The sequence below is a fragment of the Strongyloides ratti genome, assembly GCF_001040885.1.
Source record: "Strongyloides ratti genome assembly S_ratti_ED321, chromosome : 2".
Classification (NCBI taxonomy): Eukaryota; Metazoa; Nematoda; class Chromadorea; order Rhabditida; family Strongyloididae; genus Strongyloides; species Strongyloides ratti.
In genome coordinates this window covers 1057750-1077467 of record NC_037308.1, presented here as the reverse complement: position 1 = coordinate 1077467, position 19718 = coordinate 1057750, and the positions used below count along the sequence as shown (strand labels likewise).

At 21.8% G+C, this 19718-nt stretch overlaps 8 protein-coding genes across 8 annotated transcripts; 4 read left to right on the top strand and 4 right to left on the bottom strand.

Moving 5' to 3' along the window:
- Positions 1-85: 85 nt before the first annotated feature.
- On the top strand, positions 86-2542 carry SRAE_2000030500 (Mlh1; the record flags this gene model as incomplete). Its single annotated transcript, XM_024651119.1, has 2 exons — positions 86-259; positions 299-2542. 2 exons carry the CDS (start codon positions 86-88, stop codon positions 2540-2542), a joined length of 2418 nt encoding a protein of 805 aa, XP_024504828.1.
- A 229-nt stretch (positions 2543-2771) lies between these two features.
- SRAE_2000030400 (Hypothetical protein) lies at positions 2772-3197 on the top strand (the record flags this gene model as incomplete). The annotated part of the gene is made up of 2 exons (XM_024651117.1): positions 2772-2917; positions 2960-3197. The coding sequence occupies 2 exons, from the start codon at positions 2772-2774 to the stop codon at positions 3195-3197; spliced, it is 384 nt and encodes a 127-aa protein (XP_024504827.1).
- A 1449-nt stretch (positions 3198-4646) lies between these two features.
- SRAE_2000030300 (Succinate dehydrogenase assembly factor 2, mitochondrial) lies at positions 4647-5063 on the bottom strand (the record flags this gene model as incomplete). The annotated part of the gene is made up of 2 exons (XM_024651116.1): positions 4647-4852; positions 4895-5063. 2 exons carry the CDS (start codon positions 5061-5063, stop codon positions 4647-4649), a joined length of 375 nt encoding a protein of 124 aa, XP_024504826.1.
- A 603-nt stretch (positions 5064-5666) lies between these two features.
- SRAE_2000030200 (Small integral membrane protein 14) lies at positions 5667-6061 on the top strand (the record flags this gene model as incomplete). Its single annotated transcript, XM_024651115.1, has 3 exons — positions 5667-5729; positions 5786-5989; positions 6029-6061. 3 exons carry the CDS (start codon positions 5667-5669, stop codon positions 6059-6061), a joined length of 300 nt encoding a protein of 99 aa, XP_024504825.1.
- A 566-nt stretch (positions 6062-6627) lies between these two features.
- On the bottom strand, positions 6628-7992 carry SRAE_2000030100 (Palmitoyltransferase; the record flags this gene model as incomplete). The annotated part of the gene is made up of 4 exons (XM_024651114.1): positions 6628-7010; positions 7050-7525; positions 7567-7717; positions 7767-7992. The coding sequence occupies 4 exons, from the start codon at positions 7990-7992 to the stop codon at positions 6628-6630; spliced, it is 1236 nt and encodes a 411-aa protein (XP_024504824.1).
- A 1374-nt stretch (positions 7993-9366) lies between these two features.
- SRAE_2000030000 (Sarcoglycan complex subunit protein family-containing protein) lies at positions 9367-10475 on the bottom strand (the record flags this gene model as incomplete). Its single annotated transcript, XM_024651113.1, has 3 exons — positions 9367-9696; positions 9746-10144; positions 10272-10475. The coding sequence occupies 3 exons, from the start codon at positions 10473-10475 to the stop codon at positions 9367-9369; spliced, it is 933 nt and encodes a 310-aa protein (XP_024504823.1).
- A 268-nt stretch (positions 10476-10743) lies between these two features.
- On the bottom strand, positions 10744-13096 carry SRAE_2000029900 (WD40 repeat and WD40/YVTN repeat-like-containing domain and WD40-repeat-containing domain-containing protein; the record flags this gene model as incomplete). Its single annotated transcript, XM_024651112.1, has 2 exons — positions 10744-13015; positions 13065-13096. 2 exons carry the CDS (start codon positions 13094-13096, stop codon positions 10744-10746), a joined length of 2304 nt encoding a protein of 767 aa, XP_024504822.1.
- A 512-nt stretch (positions 13097-13608) lies between these two features.
- SRAE_2000029800 (Zinc finger, nuclear hormone receptor-type domain and Nuclear hormone receptor, ligand-binding domain and Zinc finger, NHR/GATA-type domain-containing protein) lies at positions 13609-19410 on the top strand (the record flags this gene model as incomplete). Its single annotated transcript, XM_024651111.1, has 6 exons — positions 13609-13755; positions 13805-14009; positions 14381-14494; positions 18135-18290; positions 18349-18521; positions 19081-19410. The coding sequence occupies 6 exons, from the start codon at positions 13609-13611 to the stop codon at positions 19408-19410; spliced, it is 1125 nt and encodes a 374-aa protein (XP_024504821.1).
- Positions 19411-19718: the final 308 nt, after the last annotated feature.

The window sequence follows — 19718 nt, the reverse complement described above, 5'->3', positions numbered from 1 at the left end:
ATTTTTTAAAGAGTTCGCTCACAATAAAGTTATCATTTCTATATATACTTATCTCATTTTTATAAGATTATAAAAAAAATATCACATGGGGATTATAAAAAAACTTCCAGATGATGTTGTAAATTTGATTGCTGCAGGTGAAATTATTGCAAAACCTTCAAATGCAATAAAAGAACTTATTGAAAATTCTATGGATGCTAATGCAACGGAAATAAATATTAAAATTTCTGATGGTGGTTTGGGTTTATTACAAATTCAAGTAAGTTATAAATATAAATTTAGCGATAATTTACTTTAGGATAATGGTTGTGGAATACATAAGGATGATTTAAACATTGTTGCCGAAAGATTTACAACGTCTAAATTGCAATCTACTGAGGATTTGAAAAGAATGCAAACATATGGATTTAGGGGAGAAGCTTTAGCAAGTATTTCATGTATATCTGATTTAAATATTACTAGTAGAGTACCAAGTTCAAATATGGCTTATAGTGCTGATTTTGTATTGGGAAAGCTTGATGGGACAATAAAAGTGGCTGCAGGAAAGGTTGGTACAATAGTTACTGCCAGAAATTTATTCAAAAATCTTAAAGTACGAAAGAAGTCTTTTAAAAATTCTACAGAAGAGAGAAATCGTATATCAGACACCATTGCAAGATATGCAATTGAAAATCCTCATATATCTTTTTCATTTAAAAGTGATTTAAATAAAATTTCATTTAGAACCTCTGGCAATAATAGCATTAAGGATTGTGTTTCTAGTTTACTTGGTGGAGATATTGGAAATTGTCTTGTGGAGCGAAGTTTTTCTGATGAAAGACTTCAATTTGAATGTAAATTTGTTTTTACGAAGCCAAAGGCTGCGCATACATCAACATATATAAAGGACAAAGTAGAAAATAAACGAATCTTCCATGTATTTATAAACAAACGTCTAGTCGAATGTAATTCACTACAAAATGCTATTAATAATACATTCAGCTTATGTGACAAAATATGCAATTTTATTTCTGTTTCTTTAAAAATTAACCCTGAAAGAGTTGATGTTAATGTACATCCATCTAAAAAAAATGTTATTTTTTTAAACTCTGAACAGATTATTCAAAAACTTTGTGATTATTTAAAAGATTATTGTTGTAATGAAGCGAGTGCCACAATAGAGTTAAAAGATAATACACAAAATTTATCTCTTGATTTTGATGTTTTAGGATATGAAAAATTAAAAATACACAACACACCAGTATCACAGAGGGTGACGAAAGGTTTACAAAACGACACAATAGAGTGTAATAACAAGGAAATGGAAAATTTGAATTTAACACATAGTTCTATATGTGATAATTCTTCATCAAAAGATAATAATGAAATATCAATAATTTCTTCAACTTCAAAAACTGAAGAGTTAAATTCTTCAACTGAACCAATTGCAAAAAAATCAAAGATAATGAGAGATAGTGATCAACCATTAATTTTAGATTTTGTTAGTGGAGGTGATAAATACAAAAATGCACAGTTAGATGTTGAAACATTTGAATCATCACAAAATGAATTTTCAACAAAAAAAGTGTATGATTATTATAAAGATAGAACAAATACTGTAGACAGAAAAATATCTGAATTTTTCTATAAAGATAATAAAGACGACTTTAGACGTCATTGTATTTCGCAAGATGTAACATTGGTTTCCATTGATAATCCTGCAGGAGTTATTGAATTGAAAGAAAAATACGATTCGTTACAAATATCACTTGTTAGAGAATTTGACCTTAAATCATTAAAATCTTTAATTGATGAAGTATTTAAATCAGTTGATGACGAGTTGAAAGAAATATTTCATTGTTTTACATTTGTTGGATTTCCAAATGATTTAGACTATCTTTTAATTCAACATAATACTTGTCTATTTAGATTAAATTTTGTTGATATTTTTGGTGAAATATTTTATCAACTATTTCTTTTTTCATTTGGAAATTTTAGTATTTATAGATTTGAAGCAGAAAGTGATGATGATTTGCCCTATTTGGATGATTTGTTAAGATGTTACTTTATACTTAACAATGGGGATATTGAAGGTGAATCTGTTATTTCTGATGTTAAAAAAGGAATAGAATTTTTAGTGAAACAAAAAGATATGTTATGGGATTATTTTGGGATATTAATTGAAACGAAGAATTCTAAGCCTTATCTCTCAGCAATTCCATTACTTTTAAAAAATTACGTTCCTCATTATGAGGCATTGCCTAGTCTTATATACAATTTAATTGGTGGTGTTGATTATAATAATGAATCACGCTGTATTCAACAAATATGTTGTATACTATCAAATTTTTATATTCCCAAAACAAAATTTTGTGCAAAAGTCGAAGTTGAAAAAAATATTTATTGTTTAAACAAAACAGTAGAGCAATGGCAGGAGATAGTGAGAGAAATTTTAATACCCTTGATACCAAAATTTCACCCATCGGAAAATTTGAGAAGAAATATGGCTGTTTATAAAGTAACAAATTGTCGTGAATTATATAAGATATTTGAGCGTTGTTAAAAAATAATTTATAGTTTTAGTTTACAACTATTTTATTTAGATTTATATTCTTTGTTTATTTATGTCAACTGAAATAAATATTTTTGAGTAACGACCTTGTATTTTGATACCTCTCAATTTATTGTAAAATTGGGTATAAAAGCTCCTTTTTTTTTAAATTAAATATATTGTTAAAACTAGTTGTTGTATATTAAATTAAATGTAAAATAACTAAATTTTTTAGATTATAATGAAGCCTTTCGCCAGTTTTGTTATTATTCTAGCAATTATTATTGGAAATGCATTTGCATGCAATATTATAATTCATGTTAAATCTAATACTACTAAGAAATTTCAGGCGCAAGTAACACCACCATTAGGAAAAGCAGGAGATAAGTAAGTATAAATTATTGACATCATTAAAATTAATAATTTTAGATGGACATTTACATCATTAAAACAAAGGAATACTTTCCAAGAGAAAGCTGATGTCTGTGGAATTGGTAACTTTAAAATTGATGTTTACGAAAATGGAAAACTCAATAATACAGTTAGTGTCAAATTGAATGGCATTGGACGTGTTGATTACCAAGTTGGAGATGATTTGAAACCAGTTATGGTTGTTCGTCATGGAGCTGCTTGTGATGGAGAATGTGCTCCCATTTCTACCCATTAATTTTAAAGATAAATTGCATATAAAATAATCAAATTTGATTTCTAAATTTTTTTCTACTTAACAAATTATATTTTTTTAAATTCTTTGTAGCTTGAATTTTTATTTAACGATTTTCATTAATTCACCCCAAGGCAATTTATATAAATTAATTGAAAGTATGCATTTATTATTTAGAATAAACAATTTTAATAAAAACTAGTATTAAAAATCTATATCATATAAATACATATATTGATTAAAATTATAAGTATTATTTAGATCCTTTTCATTTTTTGTAGATCATTTTTTCATTGCTCTACCTTTCTTAAATCTAAATCTTAACAAAATAACAACTTTTCTTTCTTCAATTGAATCCATCAAAATTACTATAAAAAATATTTTTGTCTGTACTTTACTATTTCTTATTTCTTCATCAGCAATCTTCTATATCCTTCCTATTCAAAGAAATCTCATGTTCCAACAGGCTGTTAAATGTTTCTTTTTTAATTTATAAAAAATTTTTAAAATAATAAAAATAGTAGATGATTAAATATATTTTTTAATGTTTAAAAATAATTATTTACAGATAAATTTTATCATTTCAAAAATTATATGATAAAATATGACCTTGTACTCAGTTTATAAAATTATAATTTTATTAAAATGTTATAATAAGTCTTTAAAATTTTTTTAATTTTTCTACGTTTTTTTAGAAATGACTTATAATATTTGATGCAAAATATATAATAAGAGAAATTTGTTTGGTTACATATTACAATGAATAATTTTTATATTACATAGATAAACTTTTTTTTTATTTATCTTTTTAATTTAAAAAGCTCCAAATATATTATTTTTGAAAAATTTTTTTTACAAATGGTTCATGGGTTATATTTTAATATGTATCTTCATTTACAAAAAAATTATTAACTCTTTTCTCTTATCAATTAATTTTTCAAAGTTTTTTTTTGTCAAAAGAAATGTTTAAAAATCAAACTTTTTTATGAAATAAATCTTACTAATAATTTGCTTGTCATTATTATTATTTAAATTTCGTTATCTATTATTTTATATAATTTTAAATTTTATTTCACAACTTTTTATTATCTTTTTTTAGAAGATTTTTAAATAAAAATTCTTTTAAAAAATTTTAATATCCTATTATTAAAAGTCTTTGCTACAGTTTTGTGGTATTTTATTTGAAATTCCTTTATTTTCTAAAAGGTTACCTACTTTTTTTTTGAAAATACATTTAATTTTTACCATCTTTTCTTGTTATAATGAATTAATGAAAAATTGTTTTATATCGTTAAAAAATTGAAAAAAAATCACAATAAAAATTAACACATTAAAAATGAACAAAGATATATTTATATTTACTTATTATCATTCATAAAAAAACAAAATCTATATTTAATTATTTTTTTCCAAAAAAAAAGATGGCCCTATTAAAATTAACAATATAATTATTTAGTTATAACGTTTAAACCCTTCACTTTCTGAAATAAATTTCTTTATAATTGGAAATACACTTGTTTCAGCAATCTCTTGAGGTGGTTCTTTTCTTCCAGTCACATAATAAAACAAGTCCCATTCATTTGTATCTCCATTAATTATTTTGTCATACTCTGATAATTGTTTTGGTGAAAGGTTGTGTAATATTTTACTAGCGAAACCTCCAAAAATTATATCATTTTCAAGAATACCTCTCTTCTTACTTTGATAATATAAACGTGCACGCCATTTTTGAATATCCGTTTCTTTGTAAATTATTTTTTCTTTTAAATCAATACTTACAGCATTTCTTAATACAGTTAAATGAATGTTACGTTTAGAAGGGATATGAAAACTTTTTGTAATAGTTTTAATAACATTCAACAAAGTCATTCTATTGATGTAGAAAAAAAAGAGAGATATACTAATTTAAAGGGGTATATCCTTCCAAGAAGGATTTTCAGGGGAATATAATTTATATTATTTTGATTAGTGATCGTTAATTTTTTTTTTTTTTTTAAAAATAGAAATATTTTAATAAGAGAAAAATTATTGAAACTTAAGTGGTTCTTTATATATTTATATTTATTCATAGAATTCAATATTAACGGACAAAAATCATTTAAACAGTTCTCACGTGATTTTTTTTCGTATAATCAAAGAAATTAAAAAAACAAGTTTAAACTTTTGGTACTAAAAAATATTTTCATGCTAATATAATTTCTTTTTTCCCTAATATGCTAACTTTATATATACTTTAAGGACACGTCATTATTTTGATTGTTTGCATAATATATATTTATATAGTTTACAAATTTAACTATTGATTATTAATAACGATAGTGTCGCTTTATCATTCGCTACTTCTTTAATAGATCCACCTCTCGTGATAATATATAAAAGGTGTTTTAACTCGAACAGCTGTTTGACTATTCTTGTGACGCTTAAAAGCTGATTATTATTTAGTTCCATTAAAAATTTTTACAGGAATCTACCATGAGTGATCAATGTGAAGCTTTGTTTAGTTCTGAAGCTATAATGCATAGACTTTCTGCTTTGGTAGGTTAACATTAAATATTAATCAATTAACAATTACTTTAATTATTAAAATATAGCTTCAACAAAATCAAGAATATTGTACTGATACTGATTGTGATGGTGAAACATTGCCAAGAATTGATCAAAATAATTTAGTTATTATTATGGGAATGTGGGTAGCATTCGCCATTTTTATGTATGCTTTACGTCCCTCAAGTTTACGTACCGCCGGAGATCCACAATCTACTAAGAATAACGGAAATGGAAGAAATGAAGATAATGTAAATATATCTTTGTTAAAATAATTTATTTTATTTTAGCATGATAATGACCAACCACCTGCTGTATTATAAAAATAGAATTTATATATTTTTTTTTTTTAAATAATGAAAAGAAATTTTTGTACCGCTTTCGGGAATTTTAACTATGTATTTACGGTTCCTGTATTAAAATATTCATATTTTTAGAAATAAAAAAAGAATTAAATAAAAGAAGATATATTTATTTGTATTTTCTTTCAAATTTCAATTATTGATATTTAAAACAAAAACATATAAGTTGAAATAAATTTTGTATATAACAATAGTGTAATAATAATACATAGTTTTTAATTCAAACTATTTTACTTTTAAAAATGCTTAAGAGCTTTTTTTAGTAAATTAAAAAAATGATATTTTATGCAATTATTGATAAAGAGTAAATGGTGTGGTGGCAATTATATAAAGTAGGCACAATCATTCATCCGTATTGTTTTAATTACTATATTATTAGAGCAATTTTTGATTATAATCTTTTTATTTAATTAAAGTTAGCGTTAATTTATTAAGGAAAGATGTTTGAGTGCCACTAATAATGGTACTGAAAGTACAAGGAAGCTGCTAATAGGTATAAAAAAAAAAATTTTTGGTACATATTTGTGTTACCGAATCTCAGTTTCTTCATTGTTACTGTGATTATCTTCACTTTGATTTAAACTATCATGTATTCTTACAGCATCAGTAAATTTTAAGGGTTTTGGTCCTTTAAAGTCAGAGATCTGTATGGATGATTTACTAGATGTTGACACGTTTGATGATTTATGTGAAGGTTGTTGTGTGGTTACAATTGATTCCATAGCTTCACGTACACTTTGTTCATAAATAGTGTTAGATGTGGTTAATGGTATTGACTCTTCATTATTTGTTTGATCATCATATAAATTACACCTAGAATCAGATGAAGTATTATGTTGCGATTGTTTGGCAATTCCATAAGATGATGATATCATCCCTAAAGATTGAGCAGTTCCAATAGAATCATCTTCTGCAATTGACTTAGTAAATTTAATATGTCCATCCTTACTTGGAGTATCATTTGGTACATAAACAACAGCAGGCGTTTTTTCATAGTCTTCTTCAAGAGAGAAAGGATTTATTTGAGGATAATTATATTTTATATAACTTGGCATTTCACTGGAACACAATGTATTAGTACAATTTTTCCAGCATCCATGTGTAAAAGGATTAAATCCAGAACGAAATTTACCAGTCACTTGTTCATTTGTTGTTCTAGCTCTACAAACTAATACAATATGAAACACTGTTAATAGTACAATAGGAAGAGAAAAAATTCCCGAAACTGCCGCTAGAACAAGAGCACACAAATTTGGACGAGATGATAAGTCATCTTGATTTGTAACAACAAAAATAACACATATTGTTGTGACGAAGATTGCATGTGTTGATAAAGATAGAAGGAAGAAAAAAAATTGTCTATAATTTCTTCTTCCAACACAATTATGAACCCAGGGACAATGATGATCAAATGTATCAATACATCTAGAAAAAAAAAAATTAATAATTGATATTTTATAACTTACTTATTACACATTGAACAATGTGAAGCCCGTGGTGGTCTGTAAAATTTACATGTTGTACACCATTTCATCCTCACTGTAATGCCATTAATTTCAACATTTTTATATAATGGTGATCTGAAGTCGTCATTTAACTGTTCTTCTGAGTAATCGGCTAATATTAAACATAAATAAAGAAATATAAAAAAAAAATATAAACAAACCTTTAGGAATAATACCGGGATCCATTAACATTGCTCTCATAAAATTAACAACAGATATTAAGAAAAAAATAACATCAAATCCAACAACAGCCCAACCATATATACCAATAAATTTAATTAACTCTGGACTTAATAAAATAAAGAATGCTCCAGAACATGATAGTAGTAGCGTCCATGCTAATATACAAGGTGCCCAGTTGTAGAAAGCTTTACATAATTTAGTCATGTTATTTTTAAAATGTTAGCTTTATCTTACTATAATAATAAAAGAATCATTTCTTCACAATAAATATATGGGTCAGGCGTCAGTTCACCAATGAAGAAAAAAAATGTGGGTGCGGTCGTTGAATTTATTAATATAGTTATTAATATATATATATATATATATATATATTTTAGATTTAAAAAAAAATTAAAATTATGTTAATATAAAAGCAATAAGTAGATGATCAAAATATTCATTTACGTTTGTTACTTCTATTTTTAATAGTTAAAAAATATTTTCATATATAATAAATAATGAATAACATCTAATTTTCAAACGACTTTATAATAATTGAAAATTTGAAATCTAAATTTTATTTTATCTTTTATTTATGTTCTTTAAGTTAGAAGTGATAGAATGTTTTATCTTCACGAAGTAGCTTAGAATTGGTAAACAAAAGTCTGTTTGGGAAAACCGTTAATACACATTATTCCAAGATTAATGTTTTAAGATTTTATTTATTATTCAACCATACAATTATATTTATTTTTGAGTGTATATGTATATAATATCAATGTACTAATATTGTATTATCTTTATATTGTTAAACGAATTATATGTTTACTTATTGTTATATTTAAACAATTTTTTAAATGAAAGTGCAATATTTTTATATATATCATAATAAAATTTTATTAAGTTATATTTGAAAAATCATTTTAATAGAAGAAAGATAAGTGGACATTTAGAATTTATATCTTATTTATGATTACCAAAAATATTTTGGTTAATGAAATTGTTAATTTAAAGAACAGTAATATCATTATTTAAATTATAAAAATATTTATTGATAATATAGGATAGTTAACAAAAATTTTTTTATTAAACCAAAATGGTTTATATATAAAAGAAATAGTAGAAATAATTTTGATGGGATTATTTCCTTTTACTACTTAAAATGTCAACTTTTTAAGAATTTTTTTGATAAATGTTAATTATTCAAACTTTAGCTAGTTGTATTTGTAATAGATTTTTGATTTTTCTAAATAACTTTTGTGTTTATATTTAATATATTAATTTTTAAAACTTGAATTATATAAAAAGATATGCTTTAAAAGTGAAAAAGATACTAAAAAATATTAGTAAAACTTTTTAAAATAAAGGTACTTAAAATTAAATGTTTTGAAATTGTATTAAGATTTTATAATAAATCTCAATTCTAAATTTTTTATAAGAACAATAATATTCTAAAGTTTAAAATTAGATTTAAAAAATATATAAAATGACAAAAAAAAACTTTTTAATAATGATAACTACAATGATTAAAATTTATAATAGTTGATGAAAAATATACAAAAGAAAAATACATCTATAGTATATTATTATTTAATATGATTACAAACAAATATTAGTATTTGCTGTACATGGCTTGTTTCCTTGAACAATAAATAATTTGGGTCTTGCTGAACTACAGATACATACTTTAAAGGCATCAATAGATGCTGTAAGTGCTGGGGAAGAAGATAATGGTAATGTTTTATGAGTATTGGCAAGGCGAACTGATGGTGCAAGTATTCTTAAAGAACCATCAGAAGATGTCTTAAGACGTAAAGCTGTGTCAATAGTAATATTTAAATTTTTTGAATCAAATAAAATTCCTTCATTTCCACGTAGATTAATATTATTTCCAACAATACTTAATTCTTCATTAATTGGACTTCTTATCTAAAAGTTAAATAAAAAAATAATATTAATATCTTTAATAAAAACAAACTTTATTTGTAACTATATTTTTTGTACTTATTTTTCTAATTTTTTTATCTATTACAATCAATGGATTTCTTGCACTAAACAAAATTTTTCCATCATCTCTATTTAATACATGAAAATCTTCTGCATTTTCAATTTTACATACACCATTACTCATTGAATAACTAGGACCTTTTTCTCCACTTCTTATAATAATTCTACTTCCTTCAATACGCATATTTTTATCTTTTTCTCCATATACTTTTCCACTTTCAGCTATTACATGACCTAAATTAATTTTTTCTCCAGTAAAATCTACCATTGTTAATTGTTGATTTGTCTCTGGATCTATATAATTATTAAAATGTACTGATCTCATTCCTCGTGCATTCATTTGTAAAACATTTATCAATAATATATTAAGCTATAATATTACTTAAATATAGTACTATTAACAAAACATTTGTTATAAAAATTTTTTTTAATATAAATGTAAATAAAGAAATAAAAATTATGGTAAATGTAAATAAATAATATTATTTAAAACTTACTGCTAACATTCCAACGGCAATTATAAAAAGAATTATCACATAAATAATTAAGAATAATAATTTTTTTTCTCTTAATCCAGTAACAAAAAGTTTTTTAACATCAACTTTTTTTTCTTTTATTGATTGAGTATCTTCATCAAGGGGATCTCTGTATTCAGATAATTCTGAATCTCTTCGTTTTCGAATATAATGAGGAACTGCCATTGAATAAAAAAGAAAATGTTATAATAAAATACTATTTTATCATAAAACTACTTAAAACACTATATAACACTACACATATATTTGCTAAATTATATATATATATATTCCTACTACCAATAAAATAAAGTGATTAGCTAAACTTTTATATTGATTTTCCAGAAAATCATATTTAAAATGGCAGATATGATAAGATATATTATAAAAATATATTTAATTTTGTTAAAATAAAATAAGAAAAAATAAAAAAATGTTAAAAAAAAAATAAATATTAAGATAAAATATTATTTAAAATTTCATCTAAACTTTTATTTTTTTTCCTATCATCAATTTTTAATACATTTTCAAGTCTATGAATTTGAACTTTTCCATTTGTCAATCCAAAAATAAGATAAGGATAATTATCTTCACCAATAAAACATTTGGTTGTAGATATTTTAATATTTTCATCACCAATTGAAGTTGTTAAATCTATAACAGCTATTGGAGATTTACTAATATTAATATTCCAAATTAATAAATTATTATAATTATGAATACTATATATAACACCATTTTCATGTGGTGACCATTCAATTGATGTTACAATAAATTTTGATGATATAGGTGGTGATAAAATTATTTTTATCCCTTTATCATATATGCTACCTATAATTAGATTACCTGTACATAATCCAATAGCAAATATATGTTCACTAAATGGTGATGATTGAATAGATGTTATTTCAAAAGTATTTTCATCCAATAATGTTAATAAACGTGGACCATTACAAAAATTAGTTTTTTTTTTAATTCCTAATGTTGATACAGTTGTATTTAATACATAACCATTTCCTGTTGCAATAAGAATATTTATTCCTTTTCCTGTTACTATATTCTTACTTTGTATATCATTTTTATTGTTTTTTGGTAATATAATTCCCATAAAATTAGCTATAACATGAGTTGGTGAATAAATTATTGATGGAATTGTTTTTAGTGGATATAATACTTCACATTTTTTCATTTGTAATTTTGAGGATGGACGATGAAGACCAAGATTTGTTTCAATTTCAATAGATGGTGTTTCAATTTTATAAACATTCCATAAAGTTAATATTCCATTTTCATTTAATGAAATTAATGAAAATGAAATAGTATCAAATTTAGATGTAAATCCATATACAGAAACTATTGGTGAATTTATTTCAATAAATTCATTATTTAAACTTTCATATGAGGTATCAAAAGATGCCATTCTTACAGGATATATTTGTATATTATTATCAAAATTAAATTTATATTTTTTAAAAAATTTTTCACTTTCATAAAAGTCAAATAATAATATTGTTCCTGATATTGTTCCTGCTACTAATGTTGTATTATTATTAGGTGATGTACATAAAGTTGTCACTTCACCTGTTGTACAAAAAATATTTATAATATTTTTATAATTAGATGTTGAATATTGAATAATAAAACTTTTATTATTAAATTTTGAATCAATTTTACATACTCCCATTTTAACAGCAACAAATAAAAATTTACTTTTTGTATTTGATAATGAAGAAGTTGAGTAATGTAAGGCTGTTACAGAAGCATTTTCAGAATAAAATTGATTGTTTAATTCATTATATCCATATGTAAAATTAAAATCAGATTTATGGTCTAAAATTGATCCTTCTTTTTGTTTCATATTAACCTCATTAACTTCAGTTATTTTATTAACAATTTTCTCCATAGCATCTACCAATTTAATTAATTTTTCATCTCTTAATTTATTTTTATTAAAAGTTTCAAATAACTCTTCATCTAATTGTTCTTTTTTTTTAATTTCATTATCGATTATTTTGTCACCCTCTGTACCCCAATTAATTGTTTGGTCTAATTCTGGAAATTGACACCAAAAATTTACCTTTTCAAATAAACCATCTGTCATAATACCAATATTCTTATTATCATCACCAGTCTGACATCCTACCTGTGATTTTGTTTTTGAACCAAACATTGACATATAAAAGTCATAATCTTTTATTGGTGGTATATGATCAAAAAAAATTGTTACTGCTTCTATATCAATTAAATTTTTAAATTTATTATATCTTGAAAGAGAAGAAGAGATAGATTCTAAATTAATAGTTCGTGCATTGTCAAAATTTATTATTCTTGAAACTGATGAGGATGAAGTATTATATTGATTAGTATTATTAAAATTTTTTGTAACTCTTCGAATATCCCTTGTAATAGGTCTTTCTACTACTACTTCTTTTTTACCCATTGAATTATATACTTTTTGATTATTGAGACGTTGAAATATTTTCGATGAGTTTTTTTGTTCTTCTAATTTTATTTCATCATCTTCAGAATACTCTTCAAAATCATTTTCATATTTATTTTGTAAAGATTCTAAATTAGAAATATTTTTTGTATTTCTACTAGTATCATCATCATCTTCTTCAAAGTCATCCTCATACTCAATTACTTGTCTTAACTTAGATTTTTTTTTTTTCTCACCTTTTTTTTCTACCTTTTTTTGTCTATCTTTTTTTGTATGACCACTTTTTCTAAGATAAAAATTTTAGTTAATTTTTTTTTTCTCATATTTAAACATACCTTTTTTCTTCAATTTTTTTTTCTTTCTCCATAATAATTATTGTAAAGTAACATATCCCAAAAATAAATAAATAATATTATAAAAGTTTATCAATTTTATTGTTTCCTAGCAACATTTTTTTCTCATAACCTCTTTCGTTAAATGTATCACTCCATATTTAAGAAATTAAATTAATGAACCTTAAAACATGAGAAGAAAATCATTAACTTATCTATTATATTATAATAAAGAAAATTATTAAAAAAAAATAACATTACATTTTTGTCCTTCTTATTTATAATATAACCTTAAAAGTATATATTTAAATAAATATATTTAAAAAAAAAATAATATATATTTAAGGTTAAAATATATATCATTAAATATAAGTTAAAGAAATGTATATTTTTTAATATATATAATAATGACCTGAGAAATTTATATTATATTAATTTATTATTAAGAAATAAATTATATGAATAATATTTAAAATGGTAAATGAGGCAAAGATAAGCAATTTAAAGTATATAATAAGTTACAAATGAGAATAAAAAATTATTCAAGATGTCTCAAATTGAAGATGAAACTTTAAAAAATTCTTTTACTACAGAATTTGATAATTATTTAAAATTGACAAATTTAAAATGTGCTGTATGTGACTATCCAGCAAAAGGATACCATTTTGGAGCATTTACTTGTGAAGGATGTAAGGTAAGTTTATTATACTAAATTTTTTTTTAATCAGTTAATCATTTTATAGTCATTTTTTGGAAGGACATGTAAACCTGAATCATTATCATTATTATTAAAAAGTCCCTCAAATGAAGAAAATTTAAAGAAATGTGTTGAAATTATTTCATTGAAATGTAAATATAATTTGAATTGCAATATTAAAGGAAAAAATAGAACTTTATGTAAAGCTTGTAGATATAAAACGTGCCTCAAAGTTGGAATGGCTCCCCAAAGTAAGTAACTTTTTTTTTATTAATAAAAATTTACTCAAATTAATCCATCTATCACAAAATTTTTTTTTTTATATTTTAATTGTTCTTTAGATTAGTTTACCAAAAAGCTTTTTATTTGTTAATAGATTTTCTTATTACAATAATACATTTACAATAAAAATTACAATGAAAAATTAAAATTGAAAAGACTTTTATAAATATTTATTATTTCTTTTGTTATTGAATAACTATAAAAGGGTTTTAATTAAAGTGAATATTACTATTAAAAGTACCCGTCTTATATTGTAATTAACCTTCAAAATTTAAACAATAATATATAAATGTATTTGAGAGTATTTAAAAAAAAAGTTAATATATTTATAAAATTATAGATTCTCGATATGGTAGGAGGTCAAGATATTTTAAAATATCAGCAATACTTGACAGCAATGATCAAATAAATGAGTCATTAAGTGTAAAGCCTAAAAATTCCAATAATTATGTAAGTAACAATAATCAAGAAAAAGAAAATACCATTGATAAGTTAAATATTCATTCAAAACAAAAATTTTCAAGTTTTGACATTATTACAAACTTTGAGAATATGAAAAAAATAAAAGAAAATAGTATATTTGAAAGTAGTAATAAATTTGTATACTTATTCAATCAAAAGAGTAGATTAAATAATTTTTATTGCAATTATCCTTTTACCAATTCACATACAAGTTTTCCTTATATATATCCTTCAATTTTTCAATTTTTAAAATATTTTTATAATGAAAATTTATTTAATTATATATTAAAGTATAATAATTTAAAAAGTAATGAATGTTATAATGAAAATGTTTCAAATAAAAAAGAGAAAAAAAATGAACTATTATTTTCTATTGCTAATATTTTAAATGAATAATATATATATATATATATGTTATTACTTAAGTTATTTTTTTTTGTTTTTTTTATTATTAATTAAATTTTAATTATTATAAAAATTATACTTTTCTTTACAATTTAATTGTATCACAAATTTAATTTAATTACTTTTAAATATATCTAGATATGCAATCATCTTAATCAAGAGTAATCCATTCTTAACCTCAATTTTTTTAAAATAAAAAAAAATTAATTTCTTTTTTATTTTTAAGTAAAAATATTGTTGGTAAAAAAAAAATGTTTTCTTTTGTAGAATAGCATGTTTCATTCATAAAATTTTCCATAGCAACGTTTTTAGTCATTTCACTTATATTGTCGGTATTTTTTATAAAATTACTTATTCAAATGAAATATTTATCATAAAATCTATCAATTATTTTAATGGAACGTTATATTTATAAATACACTTTTATACATCATATAAGCTTTTACATATTATTAATAATTTTACACTATAATATGATTAACGATTAAATTAATCTTTTGTAAATATATATCTTGATTACAAAAATACATTTTACTTATCCCTCAATATTATTTTAACTTCTTTTAACATAAAATATTGTGGATATAGTCATATATATATTATTATTATGAAAATATATACTTACTTTTATGTATTTAACTTTCTAGTAAACTTAAAGTAACATATCAATTATGTTTAGATTGTTGGTTAAAGAATAGTGAAAAAAAAAATAATGCTTCAATTATTTATTAACGATAGTAAATTTCTTATTTTAAAATCTAAAATCTTTTCTATAAATAAAATATATTTTTTTTATAATGAAAATATGTTTATATGTAATATTAAGTTGCCGTAACCAAGTGATATATAAACAATATGAAAAATTAAACATATACTAGTTTAAGTATAGACAAATAAAAGTTTATTATTTGCCTTTTTTAAAATAGGTGACTAACTTTTTATAAATAATATTTATTTATAAATACCAATTAAATGATATTTTATTTTGATATTTTATTTATTATAAATAATCTTTTATAAAAAAAAAGTATAATCAGTTTATGGTAAAAAAAATATATATATAATAGATTAAAATTATTTTACTATCTTCTAATTACCTGTTCATATAAAAAGGGATATATGTTATGTTTATATTAACCTCCATATGCTTGAAAGATTGCCATAGCAGGTGTCTTCTTTATATTGTATATTTTACCGTCTAAACTTTTATACCAAATCTCTAATATATTTCATTTCTATTTAAATTATCATTTTATTTTAAACAAACAAGTAATTCATTATTATTATTATTATTATATATATAGTTACAGAAACATATATATTTATTGCTAAGACGTCTATAACTTAAGAGCTAATGAGCTAGGTAATAGTCAATAATAGGAGGAATAAGATTTTTACTTTGAAGTGGAATCAATTGACAAGTTATGTATTACAATCATCATATTGTTTTGGTCATTAAAAATATTAATAATTTATATAAAAATTCTCCCACCTTATTATTGTATGTAGGTTTCTTTCAAGTTCTCTTTATTATAAAAGTGTGATAAATCTAGATTGAACCATCTCCAAGAAAGAGAAAAAGACATTATTTTATTAAATAAAGTTTTGACAGTTTTGTAATTTATTGAGTTAAGAATTATTATTGTCTGAAGAAATATAGTATTTAAAATATTGAAAAAGAAGGGTGGTGTAAAATTTCAAGAGGTTATATTATCTATTTAACTGCCATCAACATACTAACATGATAATGAAGGACTTTATCAAAATGACAATATTCTTATTCTTAAAAATATTATTATAAATTAAAAACTTTTTTTATTAAAAGAATATTACTTTAATTATTTCTAACCTTCTAAAATTCATTCATGTGTATTCACTTCCGTTACTTTTAAAATAATTTAATCATATAACATTTATTTCACCTTTTAATTTCTCTAGTAATACTATTTAAAATAACATTTTTCTATAAATATTTAAAATTTCCCATATCCTAAATAATTTTTTTTTTACATTAATTAAAAATAAATAATAAAAAAAAAATGTGTTCCATTAGAAGAAAAATTTATTCAACATTTTTTTTTATAATTAATATATAAAAATCTTTTTAATCACAAACATTTTAGGTATATATAAATATAATTTTTTTTATATTAATTTTTCATCATTTCTTTTCTTTTATAAACTAAAAAGACAAATAATTTTTAATTTATTTAATTCAACATTTTTGTTAATGGATTTTCTAATAGTTTGCCTGTTTTTTTTTTTTTTTAATTCTATTTGATTAAGAATTATTAAAACATTTTTTTTTAGTAATAATTATAGTAATGTAGTCATATTTTAATGCGCTTAAGTTTTGTTTTTAAAATATCAATTTATACAATATTTACAAATATATATCTAAAAAAAATAAATGTTTTTTTGTTTTGTTATATAAAAACAGTAAAATATCAAAATCCTGCTATTATTTACTTTAAAAAGAATTTTTCTTTTTAAATGATTATGGTTTGAGAATAACTATGAAACTAGATTTATTTACAACTTACGATAAGATATAAAATTATTTCAATATAAGTGATTACAATAATATTGTGACGAGATCTTCTTATTAAAAATTTACTAAAGAAGAGCTTATTTAAGGTTAGGTGAATTAATTTATATTCCATTATTTATCTCCATCAATCCATCTATTTTTATAGACTTTTAATTGTATGATTGGTGATTTAATTATGCCTTATTTTGATTTTTCTTTAATAGTAATTTTAAAAGTGAAATTTTTATGGAGTATTGGCAAATAATTAAATAAATATTTTATTTTGTTTTTATAGTATAAATTATAAAAAAAAACATAAAGTCGTTTATTTTTATTTGTTATAGTTTTTTTTTTAATAAAGTTACTATTTCTAATTTTAATTACATCGTTTTATTAAGTATTATAATAAAAATAGTTTGAATAACTGATAATTGTTAATACTATTGTGTAATTTTATATTAAAATAAATAAACATGTTCACCCTTTCTAATGATATTTTATAAAAATAAATTATTAATTTTTACAAAATTATTCTTTATATAATGGTAACATAATATATTTTCACAAATTTTATTTTTTTTTTGTGTAAATTAACAACTTTTAGGTTACATTGAAAATACAACTTATTAGTTTTATTTGTATATAAATATAATGTTGAATGCCTATTCATATTATATTTTACTATTATTTTTACTAGTGACATTATTTGGAGTACTCCAAGCTAATGATTCTTTTTGTGGAAATTTAACAATACATACTCAAAAAATTTTTTCACCAAAAACATCACAATTAGTCGAAACAATAGAAACTGATGATTTAAAAGATTGTCTAAACTACTGTTGTAGTCTTGAAAGTATGTTCTTAAAATAAAATATTTTTTAAAAAAAGACAAAAATAATTTTTTTTTTCAGATTGCAATTCAGTAACATTTTCTGGTATTTTACGTTCCTCTATGTCTTTAACAAATGATAATAATAAAAATTGTCAAATGTATTCTTGCCCATTAAATAGCTGCCTTTTAGTAGATGCTCCTGAACAGTCAACTGGTGTTGTTTCAATTATAATTGGTAAAGACATATCAAAGGTTAGTTTGTTTAATTAAAAAATGTTTCTACACGCAGTATGATATCAATAAATTGCGGTATCCTTTGATAATAAAATCTTTATCATACATTTAATAATTAACCTAGTCATTAAAAATGTTATCTAGTTATTTATTTGTTATTCTTTTCTTTGAAAACCGTAGGAAACAATTCTTTTGAAACTTTTAATTTTTGTTTTATATTTATATATAAATACATATATATAACATCATAAAACTTGGGGAATTTTATCTTGCTAATATGATATATATATATATGTATGATTAATTACAAATTTTAAATAAACATGTCAATAACTTTTTAATAATAAATTTACCTACATCTTATTTTTACTACCTGACTCCATATGGTTTTTCTAATACATTTTAAAATATTATATATTAACATACCTTTTTAAAAAAATTTCCAACATCTGTTATTTTTTAGGAGTAACTTAAAACAACTATTACTTTTTTAATTATTATAATAATATAATTAATCAACAGATGTTGTTCTTCTAAATGATATTTTAAAAATATATTATATATTTATTTATTTAAGATAATATCTCAAAATCTTTCATTTAATGAAGAAACAACAACCAAAGAATTTCCTACTCCAGTTACGATAGAAGTAATTCCAGAAACTGTCAAATCAACAACATCAAATTCTATTTCTAGTATATTTATAAATCCAACAAATTCTAGTGAAACATTTGCCCCTGTATGGATAATAGGAATTTCTATAATAATAACAATAGTATGTGTTGGGTCAAACATGATGTTCTTTGTTATATATTTTTGCTTTAGAAGATCAAGAAGATTAAGGCATACAGCAGAGATAACTACAATTAAAACACCAACATTACATGCATTTAATCCAACAATATAATAGTTACAAAAAATTTTTAAATATCCAGAAATAAATATTACGGGAAGTCAAAAAATACATAAAATTTTAGAGTTCATTTTTAAAAATGACAATAAAATTACTTAATTAGAAAATATATTTTTTTTTTTGCAAATAATTTTTTTAAAATAAACCTCATTACGAAAATATAATTTTTAAATAAAAACTTTTGTATATATTATTAATTTATTTTTTTTAATTGATTATATTTAAATATAATATAGAAAAAAAAATAAATTATAAAAAAATAATATAACAAAACATATTTTTTTTATAAATATCCAAATTAA